At 37.4% G+C, this 22,510-nt stretch overlaps 1 protein-coding gene across 11 annotated transcripts; it reads right to left on the bottom strand.

The window, feature by feature from the left end:
• Window positions 1-1,888: 1,888 nt before the first annotated feature.
• LOC142524425 (uncharacterized) lies at window positions 1,889-16,196 on the bottom strand. Of its 11 annotated transcripts, XM_075628416.1 has the most exons (6): window positions 15,713-16,196; window positions 15,463-15,571; window positions 4,142-4,201; window positions 3,845-4,023; window positions 3,343-3,386; window positions 1,889-2,530 (listed from the first exon to the last, which is right to left on the bottom strand). In XM_075628416.1, the coding sequence occupies exons 2-6, from the start codon at window positions 15,515-15,517 to the stop codon at window positions 2,494-2,496; spliced, it is 375 nt and encodes a 124-aa protein (XP_075484531.1). In that variant the 5' UTR covers window positions 15,518-15,571; window positions 15,713-16,196; the 3' UTR covers window positions 1,889-2,493. The 11 variants fall into 11 exon arrangements, 4 of the variants coding, with proteins under 4 accessions (XP_075484531.1, XP_075484530.1, XP_075484532.1 ...); XR_012814882.1 differs by having other exon boundaries at window positions 3,343-3,467; window positions 15,463-16,196; XR_012814886.1 differs by having other exon boundaries at window positions 3,343-3,467; window positions 3,845-3,971; window positions 4,068-4,201; window positions 15,463-16,196.
• Window positions 16,197-22,510: the final 6,314 nt, after the last annotated feature.

Raw genomic sequence — 22,510 nt, forward strand, 5'->3', positions numbered from 1 at the left:
GACCAATAATGTTCGGAAAACAAATCAAATACAACGTATTCTACGGAAAGTGTGATTTCAACTTGTAAACACACACACATAGTGTGTGTATATGTGTGTTAAAAGACACAGTATCATGTTACATATATGGTATATCAAATACAACAAAACAGTAAGTATAAGAACAGACATATGCATTTGACATTGATAGGGACATGAACTAACGGATGCATGTATAATGAATAGTGGTAATAACTTGAGACGACGACCCTTTGGGTAAGGGACAAAATTTTATCATGTTAGACGACAAGTGAGAATTGATTGTCATTTGTTTTTATATCTCACAACCAGACTATATCTTCTGGGTGTTATTATTCATTATGACATTTGAACTAGAATACGTACATCCAAAAACTTGAAATGAAAAAAAAAAAGTATTATTTATTTTATTTAAACAGTATATTATCATCATGGTTATTATAATAATGTGATAGTTAAAGAAATATGAACTTTTTTTTAAATTATTTTTTCCAATGTCACGATCCTATGAATTGTGATCCTACTACATCACTTGAATTGACAAGTAAATATAAGATTTGCTACTATTATTAGTAGGAGCAATATATATTTTGCTCGTGCCACTGAATCTTATCTCTTCAAATTTAAAAATGAAATATGAAATCGAGTAAGCCTGCAACATAATATTAAATACTCCATTCTTGTCCAAGTTGGTTGAATGCACACAATTTATGAGGGTAAATAGGTGGAAAGTTTGACTTTTATGAATTCAGCACAATATCAAAAGGCTTCACATGTTAGACATATTTCACAATAGTTTTAAAAATTTATGTGCTATGTCTGATTTTTTTTTTTTAGTTTTTCTCATTAAAATTTTGGGTAAACATTCAAAATCTTTAAAAAAAATTGTTAAAATTTCTGATTTTGGACCAAGATTTATGTTCCATCGAGCCATCAAGAGACAGTTGTAAATTTGCAGAGCGATGGGAGCAAAGGATAGGGAGAAATAAATGAATAAATTAATGCAACAAACATGTGTTTCTTAAGGGAGATGATTGCTTCCTTTTTCTTTTCTGCAAAACACAATATAAAATTCACCACCCTACGACCAAATCACTGTCCAAACCCTAATGCATGAGGTACAAACATCTTTTCATGAAAATTTTTCACCCTCTCTCATTGATGCCTTTGGTTTTTGAAAATATAAATATTAAAAAGAAAGTGTATTTTATTCAGCAAGACGTGAATAAAGGGGTCATGATCCCTGCAAGAAGAGGTTCAATGGATAAAAGAATCAGAGGGTTACTTTGCATTATCACCTTATCTTCTCTCCCCCACTTTGTAATTTTTTAATTCTGTTATCTTCTTATTATAAGTTTTTATTGAATGACTTCATTTTGATTTTACTTCCACGTTAGGATTATTCAAAAAATATTTCTCACCTATCTCTACACTCTTCTTCTCTCGTTGGAAATCGCAGGGCGAAATTTATTACCATATGTCAATCAGATGTGGTCCCCTTTTTCCAATTTGTCTTTCTTTCCACGAGACTTTTTTGGGTCCAACTTGGAAAGGGGTTTGGTTCTTAATGTATTTTATTATTCTAGCAAGTTGCAGTAATATCTATGACTTGGTAACTTTGTGAAGCTATTTTCAATCGAACTGGGACTAACACGAGGTAATCATGCTAGAAGATGGCGTATTCAATGGACTCGGGACCAAATTGCACAAATGAGAAACAGCGTGACATACAGAACGTATAAAGTTCGTTGCTTGGTTTAAATTCTCGATCTCCCATTTCCATGGAGTATTCTTCTCTTGGAAAAACATGGAGTACTCTTCTCTTGGAAAAAGAATCGAGTAATTTTCAGGTGTACCAAAAAGATAGGAAATTTATAATATACTTGATGTCACACCTCCTAGCATGTTGACAGATATTAAATACAAAGTCGCAACAAATTCTGTAAGTTCTTGTAGAAATCTGATTAATATGACCCAAACCTGCCTTGTTTCGACTTTCAAATGCAAAATAAGGTTATAAAGCTGCCGGTTCATATATTTTTAAACAGATGACCCTAAAATAGATTAAATTTCACTTTTCCACATCTCGTGAACAATGCCATTTACGCTGCAACAAAGTCAACTTGGACGACTGTATCTCAATGGCTCTCTACATTCACCGTCCGAAAAATACATCCCCGAAACAAAACCACCATAATCATGTAGCGGACTCTAAAAGGTGCCATCGTGCCCTCCAAAAATGAGATAAAGTTATTCGAGATCATGGTCAGCTTGGAAACTTTTTGACTTGATAATACGTACCTAAATATTAACAAGTTTAACAAAGAAAATTTATTCATATCTGAGGACTCTTGGCACCTTCAGTGAGACTACCACCCGGAATCTCTTCGACACAAAATCGATGTAGCTCCTTGCACAATCTCTGCCATCGCTGATTCATTTGAACAGATTGTGGTTATTCACTTTTCAGCCTTTCTAATTCGACTTCAGAAGCCACTGAAGAACCTTGTCGCTGCAACAGGGAAACAAAAGTGAGAAAAGTCAAGAGTGATCTTACCTCCACATTTCATTTCAGTGACATATGATTGCTATATTACGCAGCGAGATGAAAATATAAGACACAAAAAATTTAATTAGAAAGCAGAAATCTCCTGATACACAGAATCTAAGCTAAACTAAATGATCAAATGCTTTCCCCTCAGAATATAACTTGAAAATGTATGCGCAAAGATTTTAAATTCAAAGCATCAGACCGACAACTACATCACAGAAGATAAGTAAAAATCAAACAGCATACATCAATTTGATTTCTTAACGAACACGTACTGTCCTCGTAAAAAGAAATAAATTAGATGCCAAAGCAAGTAATAAAGAGGAAACTTCCATCAAGAGAAATTGAAACCTCTAGTTCTTTAATTCGATTCTTCCATTGTTTGAACACTAATGTACGGTGAGTCTAAGAATTGATCAGAGTTGTTGTGACTGAGATAAACTTCAACAAGGGCATTCTCCTCTGGCGTACTAGCATAATTTTCTAGTTCGGGTGGAAACGACCAGCTGTGTCCTTCTAGTGCTAAATCTTTGAATTTTTTTGATGTCTCAGAAAATTTATATCGTTGCTGTCTGGCGACAAGAACAATATTAACTGGACTTGCACAAGGCCAAGGACAGAGAATACAAGTTTAACGTCCATATACTCTAATAATTGAAAGAACATTCAATTCAACTGGTTAAAAGGATGAACATCTGAGATGGCAACATGAGAAATAGAGTTCTCACGAAAATGACACAAACTACAATATCATTACTACAACTGTACAACACCTGGTTAAAGCAGTCATCTGTTCAGAAAATGCTTGCAACCAGCTCTGGATCAATAACCAATGCAGACATCATCAATGTACTCATCCAAGCATCCCTCCTCAGTAAATAATGAAGCATAACAGTGGCTTTTATATAGTTTTTACAGGGTTCCAAAAGTTAAAAAGAAACTATTAGAAACGACTCATGACTTGCATACATACGACATAACAAGATTAATTGGAATTCAACAAAAACTGTTACATAGTTAAAGAGGACTTTAGCTGAAGGAAAGGAAAAAAATGCATGCTAAGAATGGAATGCTTCCAAAAGATTCCAGCTTAAGTAACCTGCAAGGGTCCATGTAGATGAAGATATCTTGATCAAAATGAAAAAGGACAAAGTACGCCTTAAGAACAGTGAAATTATACAAGTTAAAAGGAGCTAAAACTATATTTCTGAATGCAAGTTAGTCCCATTCAAAGGATGAGCTCAAAATTGCCAAACAGAGACTGAAGATAAGAACCTTGCATGTACGGTCCTCAGAAGCCGACACAATGATGGCATTATATTCACCATGTCCAGTCTTAATATCAGTGAATTTCAAAGAATGCTCATGAAAGCTGTACTCGAGATCTTGCCTCTTCTCTCCTCTGATCATTGAATATCGGCTAAAATCAAGAACTTCCATCGAATATTTATTTTCTGCAGCATTAGAACAAAATTACATATAGGGACCTCGAACATACAAGAACCGTGACCACACCCGAACACTTCCATCCTCTGCCCTTGAAATCAAAAGAGATTGGTCATCATCAAATACCAGGCAAGTAACAGCCCTGTAAAGTGCATGCCACTTCTTCAGCAATTTCCCCGTCGCAACCTACATATCCAATCATAAAATTTTTAAACAATTCCCTATGCATCTCCATCATGTCCCAGCTCATAAGGCGCGACTAATTTAAAAATATTTATGAATAGAAAGATGTTAGATTTCACAGCACGTAAAAATTGCACTCCATTCCAAGGAAAAAAAAAGATGACTTTTGTTCCACACCCTATACACTCTATAGTAGTAAATATTCCCTTCATGACCTAACCACTGTAAAGCGATCAAGTTCAAAAGTATGCTATATGGACAATTAGAAACCAGCCAAGTCGCAAACTTATTTCACAGTCAGACAATTAAGAATCAGATGTTCTACCATTAAAAATTTAATTTTTGCACATGCAAATAGGCACCTGTTCTTTTCACCCTTCTTTTTTAGCAGTTTCTATGTTCTTTTTTTCTTTTGAAGTAGCAGTTTCTATATTCTGACAGCTTGAATGTTCTCGTTGTTATAATTGACCACTGATTCTGCTCTCTATTGTTTTTTGAAAGACTAAATCTCTTCCATATCCTAATCATGCATTTTAAGTCTTATTCGCAGTCGGGTCGAATTCTTACTTAGGAGTCATCCTACTTAGTAGAAGTGGTAGCATCCGACAGAGCTAAAGAACAAGAATAAAAAATTTACTGAACCAAATGTTTAAAGAGAAGCTAACCAGGCTGCTTGATACAAATATAAATAATCAATCTCTAACTAGGTAAAATTAGCTTAATGAGGTACATACATATTTTCTCAATCGACAATAACTAAGTGTTTTTGTGATCACTCAATTCATATGTAAGAATTATGAATATTATTACTATTATTATGGCTATTATTATTAACTATTATGAAGTGCAAAACATTGAAAAAACATGATTGCAAAATATTGAAAAAATATGAGTGCAAAACATTGAAAATCAAATGTGCCAAACTTTTGACTAAAATAAATAAAATATATTAAAGTATGCATCAAATTGTGGAAATTGTTTTCAAATTTTGCCTATAAATAGATGTATTGAGTTTGAGGGAAATCACACCAAAACCTCTCCATTTAGAGCAAGCTTGAAGTTTGAAACCATTAACCTTTCTTGAAGTGAAATTTAGGAGCAAGAATTCTGTTATATTTCTGGAAATTGGTCCCATCACTCCCGATCTCAGAATCCGATCTCCACCGTTCATAATACACTTCCAAATGTTCTTAACATCATATCCAAATTTCAGTCTCATCCAACGGTTCAATTTCTGGGAAACGTATCTGCAAGAATACTGCTCGGAATTCAAGCGAATTTAGCAATCTTACAGATTTTCGGACGTTAACTTCCAGCTTGTTTCTTCCATAATTTAGGAGCACCTTTCGGTAAGTGGGCTTATGTTTTAAAGTATTTAAGTATGTTTTCGAAAATTCGATCGACATGATATATTCCTTCGATTTGATATATGAATATTTCGTTAAATCAATTTCAAGTGCATGTTCCTTTCGTTTCAAAATTATGTTGTCTTCGTTTCATGTTATATTCTAATATATGTTCTTAAACACCAATTTGGTGTATTCTAAGAATAATGTTTAAAGGCAATGTTATGATTTAAGTTAGAAATGGTAAAAAATGAAAATTTTCCTAAAACATGATAAGATATGACAAGTTTATGACCCTGATGCGGTGGGTAATAATAACCGATATATGGCTTCACCCCTTAGAGGAATTACATATAGGGGACTGATCAGTAACACCATGGATAATAAGATGAAATAACAGTGTAATACGAATAATATATATGTCTATATGCATATGATAAGTTATGTTTGCTCATTGTTAATATCATGTCTTGACTTTTGTTATGAATTATTATTGTGACATGAAATTCATTTAATATTTACATAAATATATATAAGTTATGTCATGTCTATCATTTTGTCTAATTATTGTCCCGACGTTTGTTGAGACACGGCAAATTTCGAATTGTTAAGATCTATATATGGATATCCTTGTGTTATTATGATCGATCGGCCCCCACTTGCTGAGTATTTCACAAAATACTCACCCTTACACCTCTCACTCCCAGATAAGAATGAAAAACAAGTTGAAGAAGAAGAGCAAATGCATTTCTGGGGATGGTAACAAGGTTTCAGTTGATCAAGATATACTTTGGAATTTGGCTATCTTTTATTTTTACGTTGTTCGCTTCCGCACTCGTTTGTTAAGTTGATTACGTTGTAAAGACAATGTATGTTTTATGAAAAAGACTGGTTTGGTTGTACACTGTACTACGAGGCTTGTTGAATTACGATTGAATAATTGTAAAACAACGCCGGATGTCAACTCACCCCGGTATCGGGACGTGACATTTAAGTGGTATCAGAGCCCTCCAGGTTCATAATCCGGCTGGGAAATTTCCATAGGAAATTTGACAAAGTCAGTTTTTGGCAAGACCCTAGCGACTTCCTACCAATGAACAATATTCACTATTCTTATCGTGACATCTGAAAATCGCAAAATTCTATTGTTGAAGCATCCAAAATCACGTTTTGCCGTTTTTGGTAATAATCGTGAATATCATAACTCCTTGTTCTAAGCCTTTCCATTTGTTTTATTTCAGGAAATGACTCCACATACTCGTGCTAAAATACTCAAACGTATGCGTGAACTCGCCCTTAGCGACCACGAAATTGCGATGGCACATCTTAGAGCGCAACTTTACGAGGAACAACAAAAATATCACGATCAATTGTTAGCCAAAGACTTGGTATATGAAAACTTGAAGAAGGAAAAACAAGAACTAGAAGATATCAAAGACCATCTTCAGGCTGACGTGCAAAGGTTTGCTTATTATCTTAACTCAGAAGAAAAACAGCACGAAATGACCAAGAACAAACTAGAGGCTTCCCAAACAATAGCCCTTGAAATGGATGGATTACGCCAACGAATGTTAGAGGAATCCCAAGCACTACAGTCTCAGATTCAACAAATGTTGCTAATGGAAAAACAACGCCGTCAGCAAGATGAGTCAACCATTCAAGAACTGCAGAATTCGGTGCAGAATTTGACTATGCAAAATGAACAATTACAGAATCATGTTCATCATCTTGAGGATGCCATCATTATGGCATTGGAGCCGGAAGTAGAACCGGTAGAAGAACAGATGGAAGACGAAATACTAGGAGATGACGAGATTTTAGATGATTGAGTATTTAGTGTCGTGATTATTTGTAATAAGGATTTATAATCCATTTCCTTTCTTTTGTACTTCTTATCTTTGCACTTCTGAAAACTTTGATCTGTATTGCTTTTCCTTTTCATTGGAATCAATAAAAAGTTTATTTGATCTATTTCTTGATTGATTTCATATTTGAGATAATCTTCAATATTTTTGTACATAATTATTCAAACCTCTTAGAAATTCTCATGCGTGTAGGAAATGGCAGAGAGACCCCATCGTAGCAACCGCAACCCGCGATATGCCAATCGCAACAATGATTGCAACAACAATAACAACGAAGATACACCACCACCAGCAAGAGTTGGCCTTAGCAGAGAAGATTTAATGGCCATAGCAACCATTGTGGCAACAACCCTCCAAGGAATGAGCCATTTAAATACCAACACTAATCAGCCACCACCACCTCCACCACCGGATGGAATCAAACACCATTATGAATCTCTTCGGAGGAATCGAGTCCCAACGTTTGACGGCAACCCTGACCCAGAAGTTGGTCAAGCCTGGCTCAAGAATATTGAGACACAGCTCCAATTGCTCGAAGTGCCAAATGAACTAAAAGTGACTGTAGTGACACCATTCCTAGAAGAAAAGGCGGCCAAATGATGGGAGACAATCTCAGCAAATATGACAGAAGTTGGACCAATCACATGGCAAAGGTTTCGAGAAGCATTCTTGAAACAATACTATCCAGCAGAGTTGAGATTAAAATTGTTGAGTGAATTCGAGAATTTTACTCAAACCCCGGATATGTCTGTTGTGGAGTACACTTCTAAATTCAACTCCCTTGGAACCTATGCTCCTGCCATCATGGCAGATGATATCCTGAAGATGCATCGTTTCAAACGTGGTCTGAGCAGCCGTATCCAATCAGCTCTGGCAGTTTACCAACCCACAGGTTTTGATGATTTAATGGGAGCAGCCATTAGAGCTGAGACTGATATCAAGCGCCGAGAAGATGAAAATAAAAATAAACCTCTCACTGGACAATCTTTTCAAGGTAAACAATCAGTTAAAAGGTCAAACCAATCGAGTGGACCATTCAAGGGAACTCCTTTCAATTCAACTACGACATTCTCAAGCATAAAACCGTGTCCATTATGCAACTACCGACACATTGGAGAATGTCGAAGGAACACTGGTGCTTGCTTCAATTGTGGGAAGATGGGACACCGAATTGCTAATTGTCCTGAACCATTAAAGAAAATGGATTGGTTATCCAAGAGTCATGCAATAGTAGATTGTCGGCGTAAGATTATCAAACTCCGAATTCCAAGCCAAAACGAAATCACATACCATGGCAAGGCTAAGAAACGTAAATCCCTCCTTTCTGCATCTCAAACCTGGAAAGCCATGAAGTCTTGAGAAATAGTCTACCTAGCAATGGTAAATGAAGTAAAAGAAGGAGTCGAGCTCAAGATAGAAGATATTCCAGTGGTACAAGAATTTTCGGATGTCTTTCCAGAAGAGTTACCTGGAATTGGTCCCGGACCGTGAGATAAAATTCGAGATTAACTTGGTACCAGGTGCTACACCAATATCAAAGGCACCCTATCGAATGGCTCCAGCAGAACTCAATGAGCTAAAAGAACAACTCCAAGAGTTGTTAGACAAGAAACAAATCAAACCAAGTGTCTCTCCTTGGGGAGCTCCAGTCTTATTTGTAAAGAAAAAAGATGGAAGTATGAGATTGTGTATCGATTATAGAGAACTCAACAAGATCACAATCAAAAACAGATATCATTTTCCAAGGATGGATGATCTTTTCGATCAACTCAAAGGAGCCACAGTATTTTCCAAGCTTGATTTGAGGACAGGATGATATCATCAACTGAAGGTCAAACCAGAAGACGTTCCAAAGACAGCTTTCAGAACAAGATATGGCCATTATGAGTTTACGGTAATGCCATTTGGATTGACAAATGCTCCAGCAGCTTTCATGGATCTCATGAAAAGAGTATTCAAGCCATTTCTCGACAAATTTGTGGTGGTATTTATCAATGACATTCTCGCATATTCCCCAAGTGAAGTGGATCACAAAGAACATCTTCACCTGACTCTTCAGATGTTAAGAGAAAAAGAGTTATACGCGAAATTCAAGAAATGCGAATTCTGGCTAAAAAGTGTGACTTTCTTAGGTCATATCATTTCAAAAGAAGGAGTATCTGTGGACCCTAAAAAGGTGGAAGCAATCACTGGCTGGCTGAAACCTAAGACAGTAACTGAAATTCGAAGTTTTCTGGGATTGGCAGGTTACTATCGAAAATTTGTTGAATGTTTCTCTTCAATAGCTACGCCTCTTACAAAATACTCACCCTTACACCTCTCACTCCCAGATAAGAATGAAAAACAAGTTGAAGAAGAAGAGCAAATGCATTTCTAGGGATGGTAACAAGGTTACAGTTGATTAAGACATACTTTGGAAACTACTGTGGCTCCTTTGAGTTGATCGAAAAGATCATCTATGCTTGGAAGAGAATATCTGTTTTTGATTGTGATCTTGTTGAGTTCTCTATAATCAATACACAATCTCATGCTTCCATCTTTTTTCTTTACAAATAAGACCGGAGCTCCCCAAGGAGAGACACTTGGTCTGATTTGTTTATAGTCTAACAACTCTTGGAGTTGTTCTTTTAGCTCATTGAGTTCTGCTGGAGCGATTCGATAGGGTGCCTTTGATATTGGTGTAGCACCTGGTACCAAGTTAATCTCGAATTTTATCTCACGGTCCGGGACCATTCCAGGTAACTCTTCTGGAAAGACATCCAAAAATTCTTGTACCACTGGAATATCTTCTATCTTGAGCTCGACTCCTTCTTTTACTTCATTTACCATTGCTAGGTAGACTATTTCTCCAGACTTCATGGCTTTCCAGGTTTGAGATGCAGAAAGGAGGGATTTACGTTTCTTAGCCTTGCCATGGTATGTGATTTCTTTTTGGCTCGGAGTTCGGAGTTTGATAATCTTACCCGACAATCTACTATTGCATGACTCTTGGATAACCAATCCATTCCCAGAATAACGTCGAACTCCACCATGTTGACTTGAATCAATTCAGCGTTGAATGTGTGTTTATTGATATATACTATGCAGTTCCGATGTATCTTATGTGTTTCAATTGTTTTACTGGTGTGAGTAGCAATTCTAAAAGGTTCAACAAGTATCTCTGGTATAAGCCCTAACTTTTTAGTGAATCTCTTAGAAATAAATGAATGAGTGGCACCACGGTCAAACAACACATAAGCTGAAATTTTATTGATTATAATGGTACATGCCACGACATCGTTTGCCTCATCTGCCTCTTCTTGTGTTATGGCAAACATACGAGCATTGGTCTTATTCTCCTTTGGCTTGTTGGGGGTAGCAATAGTGTTTGACCATGTCATTTTCTATAATGGTTCAGGACAATTAGCAATTCGGTGTCCCATCTTCCCACAATTGAAGCAAGCACCAGTGTTCCTTCGACATTCTCCAATGTGTCGGTAGTTGCATAATGAACACGGTTTTATGCTTGAGAATGTCGTAGTTGAATTGGAAGGAGTTCCCTTGAATGGTCCACTCGATTGGTTTGACCTTTTAACTGGTTGTTTACCTTGAAAAGATTGTCCAGTGAGAGGTCGTTTATTTTTATTTTCATCTTCTCGGCGCTTGATATCAGTCTCAGCTCTAATGGCTGCTCCCATTAAATCATCAAAACCTGTGGGTTGGTTAACTGCCAGAGCTAATTGTATACGGCTGCTCAGACCACGTTTGAAATGATGCATCTTCAGGATATCATCTGCCATGATGGCAGGAGCATAGGTTCCAAGGAAGTTGAATTTAGAAGTGTACTCCACAACAGATGTAACGCCCCAGATTTGACGACTGTCCTCACTGTATCAAGACGAGTCTTTACAGCGTGCTTATGTCCTCACTCACACGCACCCTGGAAAACTTCCCAGGAGGTCACCCATCCCAATATTGCCCCAAGTCAAGCACGCTTAACTTTGGAGTTCTTATGTGATTAGCTATCGAAAAGAAGATGCACCTTCGTGATATGAGTAGTACAAATCAAATCTTTTAAGCCCTTCTTCAACTGTACAGTCCATTACATTGAACAGTCTCGGAATCCCTCTCATTCCCGTGTGGGTCGGTTCATTCATGTTCCCTCCACCTAGAAGCCTGCCAGAGCCGCTCATTGTCCGTGCAACTGATGGCACCGGCGATCACCCCCCGCCCTCTTCGGCCCCGGGCCTCACATGACCACCAGCTTCCGCTTGGTTCGTCCCCGAACCACACCGTACTAAGAGAGGTCGGCTCTGATACCAACTGTAACGCCCCAGATTCGACGACTGTACTCACTGTATCAAGACGGGTCTTTCCAGCGTGCTTATGTCCTCACTCACACGCACCCTGGGAAACTTCCCAGGAGGTCACTCATCCCAAAATTGCCCCAAATCAAGCACGCTTAACTTTAGAGTTTTTATGTGATGAGCTACCGAAAAGAAGATGCACCTTCGTGATATGAGTAGTACAAATCAAATCTTTTAAGCCCTTCTTCAACTGTACAGTCCATTACATTGAACAGTCTCGGAATCCCTCTCATTCCCGTGTGGGTCGGTTCATTCATGTTCCCTCCACCTAGAAGCCTGCCAGAAGCCGCTCATTGTCCGTGCAACTGATGGCACCTGCGACCACCCCCCGCCCTCTTCGGTCCCGGGCCTCACAACAGACATATCTGGGGTTTGAGTAAAATTCTCGAATTCACTCAACAATTTTAATCTCAACTCTGCTGGATAGTATTGTTTCAAGAATGCTTCTCGAAACCTTTGCCATGTGACTGGTCCGACTTCTGTCATATTTGCTGAGATTGTCTCCCACCATTTCGCCGCCTTTTCTTCTAAGAATGGTGTCACCACAGTCACTTTTAGTTCATTTGGCACTTCGAGCAATTGGAGCTGTGTCTCAATATTCTTGAGCCAGCCTTGACCAACTTCTGGGTCAGGGTTGCCGTCAAACGTTGGGACTCGATTCCTCCGAAGAGATTCATAATGGTGTTTGATTCCATCCGGTGGTGGTGGCTGATTAGTGTTGGTATTTAAATGGCTCATTCCTTGGAGGGTTGTTGCCACAATGGTTGCTATGGCCATTAAATCTTCTCTGCTAAGGCCAACTCTTGCTGGTGGTGGTGTATCTTCGTTGTTATTGTTGTTACAATCATTGTTGCGATTGGCATATCGCGGGTTGCGGTTGCTACGATGGGGTCTCTCTACCATTTCCTACACGCATGAGAATTTCTAAGAGGTTTGAATAATTATGTACAAAAATATTGAATATTTTCTCAAATATGAAATCAATCAAGAAATAGATCAAATAAACTTTTTATTGATTCCAATGAAAAGGAAAAGCAATACAAATCAAAGTTTTCAGAAGTGCAAAGATAAGAAGTACAAAAGAAAGGAAATGGATTATAAATCCTTATTACAAATAATTACGACACTAAATACTCAATCATCTAAAATCTCGTCATCTCCTAGTATTTCGTCTTCCATCTGTTCTTCTACCGGTTCTACTTCCGGCTCCAATGCCATAATGATGGCATCCTCAAGATGATGAACATGATTCTGTAATTGTTCATTTTGCATAGTCAAATTCTGCACCGAATTCTGCAGTTCTTAAATGGTTGCCTCATCTTGCTGACGGCGTTGTTTTTCCATTAGCAACATTTGTTGAATCTGAGACTGTAGTGCTTGGGATTCCTCTAACATTCGTTGGCGTAATCCATCCATTTCAAGGGCTATTGTTTGGGAAGCCTCTAGTTTGTTCTTGGTCATTTCGTGCTGTTTTTCTTCTGAGTTAAGATAATAAACAAACCTTTGCACGTCAGCCTGAAGATGGTCTTTGATATCTTCTAGTTCTTGTTTTTCCTTCTTCAAGTTTTCATATACCAAGTCTTTGGCTAACAATTGATCGTGATATTTTTGTTGTTCCTCGTAAAGTTGCGCTCTAAGATGTGCCATCGCGATTTCGTGGTCGCTAAGGGCGAGTTCACGCATACGTTTGGGTATTTTAGCACGAGTACGTGGAGTCATTTCCTGAAATAAAACAAATGGAAAGGCTTAGAACAAGGAGTTATGATATTCACGATTATTACCAAAAACGGCAAAACGTGATTTTGGATGCTTCAACAATAGAATTTTGCGATTTTCAGATGTCACGATAAGAATAGTGAATATTGTTCATTGGTAGGAAGTCGCTAGGGTCTTGCCAAAAACTGACTTTGTCAAATTTCCTATGGAAATTTCCCAGCCGGATTATGAACCTGGAGGGCTCTGATACCACTTAAATGTCACGTCCCGATACCGGGGTGAGTTGACATCCGACGTTGTTTTACAATTATTCAATCGTAATTCAACAAGCCTCGTAGTACAGTGTACAACCAAACCAGTCTTTTTCATAAAACATACATTGTCTTTACAACGTAATCAACTTAACAAACGAGTGCGGAAGCGAACAACGTAAAAATAAAAGATAGCCAAATTCCAAAGTATATCTTGATCAACTGAAACCTTGTTACCATCCCCAGAAATGCATTTGCTCTTCTTCTTCAACTTGTTTTTCATTCTTATCTGGGAGTGAGAGGTGTAAGGGTGAGTATTTTGTGAAATACTCAGCAAGTGGGGGCCGATCGATCATAATAACACAAGGATATCCATATATAGATCTTAACAATTCGAAATTTGCCGTGTCTCAACAAACGTCGGGACAATAATTAGACAAAATGATAGACATGACATAACTTATATATATTTATGTAAATATTAAATGAATTTCATGTCACAATAATAATTCATAACAAAAGTCAAGACATGATATTAACAATGAGCAAACATAACTTATCATATGCATATAGACATATATATTATTCGTATTACACTGTTATTTCATCTTATTATCCATGGTGTTACTGATCAGTCCCCTATATGTAATTCCTCTAAGGGGTGAGGCCATATATCGGTTATTATTACCCACCGCATCAGGGTCATAAACTTGTCATATCTTATCATGTTTTAGGAAAATTTTCATTTTTTACCATTTCTAACTTAAATCATAACATTGCCTTTAAACATAATTCTTAGAATACACCAAATTGGTGTTTAAGAACATATATTAGAATATAACATGAAACGAAGACAACATAATTTTGAAACGAAAGGAACATGCACTTGAAATTGATTTAAACATGCTTAACAATTTATCGAAACGAAATATTCATATATCAAATCGAAGGAATATATCATGTCGATCGAATTTTCGAAAACATACTTAAATACTTTAAAACATAAGCCCACTTACCGAAAGGTGCTCCTAAATTATGGAAGAAACAAGCTGGAAGTTAACGTCCGAAAACCGTAAGATTGCTAAATTCGCTTGAATTCCGAGCAGTATTCTTGCAGATACGTTTCCTAGAAATTGAACCGTTGGATGAGGCTGAAATTTGGATATGATGTTTAGAACATTTGAAAGTGTATTATGAACGGTGGAGATCGGATTCTGTGGTCGGGAGTGATGGGACGAATTTCCAGAAATATAACAGAATTCTTGCTCCTAAATTTCACTTCAAGATATGTTGATGGTTTCAAACTTCAAGCTTGCTCTAAATGGAGAGGTTTTGGTGTGATTTCCATCAAACTCAATACATCTATTTATAGGCAAAATTTGAAAACAATTTCCACAATTTGATGCATACTTTAATATATTTTATTTATTTTAGTCAAAAGTTTGGCACATTTGATTTTCAATGTTTTGCACTCGTGTTTTGTCAATGTTTTGCGCTCATATTTTTTCAATATTTTGCAATCATGTTTTTTCAATGTTTTGCACTTCATAATAGTTAATAATAATAATAATAATAGCCATAATAATAGTAATAATATTCATAATTCTTACATTTCATCCTTCCTCAATGATATACCATAACATAGAGCAAGAAACATAATAGACGACCAAACAGCTATTGCAACAAAAATCATTTAAGCAATTCAAAAAGGCATCATACAGAAGACTAGATTGTATTCACCTCCCATAGATATCGCCTGAAAGGCCTCCTCCAACAATATGAGTTGCCTCACCATGTGAGCAAGTGGCCCAATGGGTTCTGCAAGGGAGCTACTGACTTCTACTTGTGGCTGCAAACTCACAGCAACTTAAATCAATTTCCATCGAGTCTTTCCCAAATCAATAGATATTACAAAATTCCATCTTCCATAAAAAATGCCAATAGGGCGTGCATGAAAATTGAATCAAGAACCTTTATTTAGCATACTCACAAGTTTGCACCAATAGATTGATCACAGACATAGTTTTAAGTTCATTACTTCCAAAAAAAATATGAATTAAACAAAATCAGAGGTGATAAAATTCGATCAGTGTCCAGTGCAAGCAATAATCCAAATAAAAATTCTTGATGCCTCGTTGGAAATAGTGCCACGTCGCTCATCAACCAATGAACGAGAGCATCCTATTGGATACGACGCGAACAACGGGAGCGGCAGCCGCTGCGACAAATAAAAGATGGAACCAGAAGAAGAGCGCTTAGAATCTCGAAGTTGGGACGAGTCAAGAAAGCGACCGGCTACGGTGGCGAGATCTGGAGGAGGAGAAGAGCATAACTTGTGCAGTATCAGCTCCTCATCGCTGCGGTGGTTCCAACAAATTATGCCAGCGTCCGTCGGTGATGACGCTAGCAAGATTTCAGCTTCTTCCATGACCATTACTGGGTTTAGGTTTTGGGCCTTTCGGCTAACTGCTGTGATACACGTGGTCTGGACAATTATTATCTTAATGTTGGGTCTTTATTTAATTATTGGGTTGGAAAATTTGTATCCATATGGGCCCAGAGATTTGTGGAAGCCCGGACATGAATAAAAATCAGTCCACAAACATAATTTATGATTTTTTTTTATTTCCAATTGAAATATCATTACCAACTTTCTTATTTTCTAATTCTAATATCCAATATCATTACCCTGTCAAATCTATGTTATTATTGGTACACATTATATATTTTAATTATTTTATTGATTTATTAATCAACTTAAAATTAATTTATGCAACTCAATAAATTTTAATTTCGAATTAGAAATAAGAAGCAAAAATATTTTGCTTCCACATTAACCCATTCTATATCACACAATTAATTTCAAAACAATCTATTCTCCATACAAATTCATAAGAAGAGCAGTGAAATTCTCAACCAAAAGTAATTGAAATGAATAAAACAAAATAAAATAATTACTTTTGCTTCCGCTAAGTTTCAATCTTAAATATTATCATGCGCTCTATGGAATCTTTTTAAGATGTCTTGTTTTTTGGAAGTCAATAAGTGAAAATAAATATAGAAAATGGAAAATATAAGGTTTTTCCTTTTATTTTTGTGTGATGGATTTATCAGAGACCTCTAAACCATCCCTCAAATAATCTAAGTTATCGTATAAAGTTGTATTTGTAGGTACATATTATTTATTGATAAATGCTAAAATTGTCAATAAAGAGCACTAATTAAACTAAAGCAAAGAACAGTGTATTCATACAAAATTTCACCCTTTCCCAACTTTTAAAAAATAAACTGTTAAGCAACCGACATTCAAACGCTCTCTTCGTAGAGCATCTTTAGTTTGGTATTCTCCCACTTTCTTAATCTATGCCAAAACCTTAATTTCGTCTTTGTATTCTTTATTCATTTTATAATACTGCGACTTGAGTTTTTCATTCAATCTCTGTTTCTTCATGGATATCTTTCCTAATATAGATGACTACTCTTGTCAAAATAAATTATCTGAAGATATATATATGTTAAGAATATTAAATTCACTATAAATAAATTCAAAAAACAAAACTTAAAACTTTTTTAATTTCAAAAGAACTCCAAGTTAGTCAACGAGTTATCTTACATCTATCTATCTATCTATCCTATCATGTATTCAAGGTGCACGTGCAACTTTGTGTTGTTCGTTCCATGCATGCGCGCAACAAAAAAAGACAAGAAAAACATGCTTTAATTTAGCCACACACTAATCAAGGGTTAGGGTAGGTTTAAAAGTACGAGCATACCAAATCATTGAACATCCTAGATTTACTAATCAAACATTCCTCATTATTTACTTAGATTTAGCGAAATAAATGTATATCATAAAAGATTGGATTTTTTCAGCGAAGATTATTTGGGATCTTGAATTTAATCATTTGTCTCCCTCGGATTTAACCTAATTTTTGTGTCTAGGGCTGGCTTGTGTTGGGTTTTTGGGACGACAATGTTGTTTTACAAAGACCTAATTTTCTAAAATTCTAATGTCTCTTTGCTATGAATTTTTTATTTAATGTATTTGACACGAGTCGAAGAATGTGGGGATCCGGGCTCTAACTCAATTGTCTTTCGGATTAACTGGATCTTTGCTAGAAAATGTGGGTCAAATTTTCGCTTTTAATATCAAAACAATTGTATATGAATCATACACAAATGATAACTCTATTTTATTTCAACAAACATAAGTACATGTCTTGTTCCATTTCATACTTAAATAAATAGTATTTGAAACACATTACATATCAAATGTAAAAACTACTAGTCCATCTTCCACGTCCGTAATCACCACGCTATCTCGATCTCTCATCTTGGTCTCGACCCTGATCCTGTCTCATCTGTTGTCATGCACACATACAGACACAATAACAGCCGGAAACTCCGGTGAGAATACATCCCAGTATAAAACATGTACATATGCATATACACCATATAAATCATGAACATACTATCATGAATGAAATCAATATAAGGCAAGCACTTAAATCAAACTCATATCTTTGACTCGACTCGTATCTAATTCTAGGGATCCCGGTGTGAATAAGACGTAACAAGTCTCCCACCTACTCTCCCAGTCGGGGTGGCGGTACGTCTTATTCCTAGACTTCGGTCCTGTCTGTATCGAATATCTACAATCGGAGTCGATCTTCTCCTATGCCTCGATACCACCAAACGTCTAGAACTTGGCATATCTGCCAATGACTCTCCTATCTCAATGCTTGTATATAAATCAATATAAAGCACAACCATAGCAAGGTATAGAAATCTAGTATGTGATTTGTGAGAAACTCAAACCGAATCTGATTCGAGTTATATCTCCCCAATCAAACATTGAATTATACCTTTCGTTGTTCAGTCTTTGGCAAGATCGGAGTCTAGAAGTCAAATCTTGCCGATATCAATCTGAAATGGCAATGTCAAATAGCACAATATCAATTCACAACTCAAACCGATATATGTACATATCAATATTCAATCTCGGTATATTTCGACGGCATAACAACGTAATCTCGCGATACCGGCTATCTCAAACAACAATAATCAGTCACAATAACTCACAATCTTCATCATAAACACCTATCAATGCTGAAATCTGCATATCTCAAATTCGATACATGCTGAAAATTAATAACAATAGCATACATTGTCCGTTCTACGATCCGATTGCGAATATCATTTCACCATAATCATAAGAACACATGATAGTACTCAAAATCTGATTTCTCCAATCATCTCACTTCAAAACATGCTGAAATGTAATAATACTTACGTCCTTTCGAAGCTGGTGATGAGAGGAACACGAATCTAGTCTCGGATTGAAAATCGGATGGTGAGATCTTGTGCAAGCTAATTTCTAAGCTAGGAGCATTCTTGAGGTTTCATGGGAGTTATTTCGGTGGTCTGCTGAAGAATGAAGACTCAGCACTTATATTGCATGGCAAGGGACACATGGTTTATTTTTCAAGTTGCACGTCGCACCGCAGGTGCGCTCACTCTTATACCGCGGGTGCGCGGAGCATACTAGACCATATCCAAAATTTCAGAAGGACGACCGCGGGTGCGCTGACTCTTGCACCGCGGGTGCGCTCCTGTCTCGGTGCATCCACCGCAGGTGCGGTCCTGTTCTTACCGCGGGTGCAGTCAAGCTACTGTAAACCTTCAACATTTCATGAGAAACGATCGCGGGTGCACTATCTTTTGAACCACGGGTGCACTGTCTTTGCTGTCCCAACGATATATTTTGCACTAAAATCGAATCGCAACGTCGCTTCTTCGACCTTTGATAAATACATCAAATCATGCATTAATAATTGCTGATTACCAACTCACATCTCGGGCATTACATTTATCCCCCTCTTAGATATGAGTTCGTCCTCGAACTCGCAGACAATCAATCAAAACAAGTAAAAGAATCAATATAATCAAAACTGAATAAATACTCACATCATGGAAATAACTCTGGATATATCTGTCTCATCTCTGATTCTGTCTCCCAAGTTGCTTCTTCAGTGCCATGACGACTCCACTGGACTTTCACTAGCGGAATAGTCTTCGTTCTGAGATGTTTTTCTTTCCAGTCAAGAATCTAGATTGGATGTTCAATATAACTCATAGTGTCGTCAAGTTCGGCTTCATCAGGCTGAATGACATGAGAAACATCAGGCATATATCTACGCAGCATCGATACATAAAAGACATCATGTATCCCAGATAGAGAAGGAGGAATGGCGAGTCGATAGGCACGATCACCAATCTTCTCAAGAATCTCGTATGGACCGATGTATCTAGGAGACAACTTTCCACGTTTGCTAAATCTGACAACGCCTTTGAATGGAGAAATCTTCAAAAATACTTTGTCTCCCTGTTCAAACACTAACGGTCTACGTCTGATGTTCGCATATTTGGCTTGTCTATCTTGTGCCGTTTTCATTCTTTTCTGGATCACTTTAACTTTTTGAGTCATTTGTTGGATCATATCAGGTCCAAGTTCTGGTACTTCAGATATATCATCCCAATACAGAGGAGATCTGCACTTCTTTCGTATAAAGCTTCAAACGGTGCCATCTCAATGCTCGTCTGATAGCTGTTGTTGTACGATAATTCACAAAGTGGTAGTGAATCTTGCCAACTAGTGCCAAATTCTAGCACTACAGCTCTCAGTATATCCTCTAAAGTCTGGATAGTCCGCTCTGACTGTCCGTCTGTCTGGGGATGGTAAGCAGTGCTCAGGTGCAATGTCGTGCCTAAAGCCTGCTGCAGACTGTGCCAGAAATGTGAAGTGAATCGGGGATCACGATCTGATACGATAGATTTCGGCACACCATGTAATCTGACTACCTCTCGGACATATATCTCTGTCATTTGATCGTATCGGTACGTCATTCTGTACGGAATAAAGCATGCTGATTTGGTCAATCTGTCAATCACGACCCAAATCGCATCACAACCCCGGGATGATCGTGGTAACTTCGTAACAAAATCCATGGAAATGTGATCTCATTTCCATTCAGCAATAGATAGACTCTGAAGTAAACCTCCGGGTTTCTTCCTCTCGGCCTTTACCTGTTGGCAATTCAAACATTTAGATACAAACTCTGCAATGTCTAATTTCATATTTTTCCACCAAAACTGCATCTTTAGATCGTTGTACATCTTTCTGCCACCAGGATGAATACTGAACCGACTACAGTGCGCTTCTGATAAAATATGTTGTTTCAACTCGGAAACATCTGGCACTACAAGGCGATTATTTATGTACAAAACATGATCATGTACCTGATACTCTGACTGATGTCCGGTTCTGACCATCTCAATCGACTTTTGAACATTCTGATCATTTTTCTGTGCTTCTTTAATGCGAACAATCAAATCTGGTTCCACTTGAATCGTAGCAAGTCGCAAGGGTCTACGATCTGTCTCAAATACTAATCCAGACAAACATCAATCTTCAATTAAATTCGAAACACCTATTGTCAATAAGGATAAAGAACATACCTTTCGACTCAAGGCATCCGCTGCTGCATTTGACTTTCCCGAATAATACTTGATCTCGCAATCAAAGTCTTTCAGTAGATCAATCCATCTTCGTTGTCTCATGTTCAGCTCTGACTGAGAAAACAGATACTTCAAGCTTTTGTGATCAAAGTAGATTTCAAACTTCTCGCCATAGAGATAGTGTCGCCATATCTTCAATGCAAATACAATGGCCGCCAATTCAAGATCATGAATTGGGTAACGAGTCTCGTGTGGCTTTAACTGTCTCGAGGCATATGCAATCACATGTCTTCGCTGCATAAGAACACATCCTAGCCCTCTGTGAGATGCATCACAATACACAACGAAATCACCAGTACCTGAAGGGATAGTCAATACAAGAGCACTGGTCAGTCGTTTCTTTAACTCCAAGAAGCTAGACTCACAGGCTTCAGACCACACAAATGGCGCATTCTTTTGTGTTAACTGGGTAATTGGCTTTGCAATACTTGAGAAATCTTTATTGAATCGTCGATAGTACCCAGCCAAACCCATGAAACTGCGTATCTCTGGTACAGAAGTCGGTCTAGGCCAACTGATCACGGCTTCAACTTTGCTCGGGTCAACAGATATAGCGTCTCCAGATATGATATGCCCCAAAAAAACAACCTGTCTCAGCAAAAACTCACACTTTGACAGTTTAGCATATAGTTTCTCATTTCTTAATGTATGCAACACAGTTCTTAAATGTCCCGCATGCTCAATCATATTCTTGGAATAAACTAAAATATCATCAATAAAAACAATAACAAATTCATCCAGATACTTCTGAAAGACACGGTTCATCAGTCCCATAAACACCGCTGGAGCATTCGTTAACCCGAAAGGCATGACAATAAACTCATAATGTCCATACCTGGTTCGAAACGCTGTCTTCGGTATATCAACATCTCGAACTCTCAGCTGGTGATACCCAGATCTCAAATCGATCTTGGAATAGACAGAGGATCGCTGCAATTGATCAAATAAATCTTCAATACAAAGTAAGGGATATTTATTCTTTACTGTTGCCTTGTTCAGCTGCCGGTAATCAATACACAATCTCATCGAACCATCTTTCTTTCGCACAAACAGTACCGGAGCACCCCAAGGAGACACATCGGTCTAATGTAACCCTTGGCCAATAAATCTTCGAGCTGTTCCTTCAATTCTTTCAATTCAATGGGTGCCATTCTATAGGGAGCTCGAGATATAGGAACGGTACCTGGTAGGAGCTCAATACTGAAATCTA

The sequence above is a fragment of the Primulina tabacum genome, chromosome 14, assembly GCF_025594145.1.
Source record: "Primulina tabacum isolate GXHZ01 chromosome 14, ASM2559414v2, whole genome shotgun sequence".
NCBI classification, from domain to species: domain Eukaryota; kingdom Viridiplantae; phylum Streptophyta; class Magnoliopsida; order Lamiales; family Gesneriaceae; genus Primulina; species Primulina tabacum.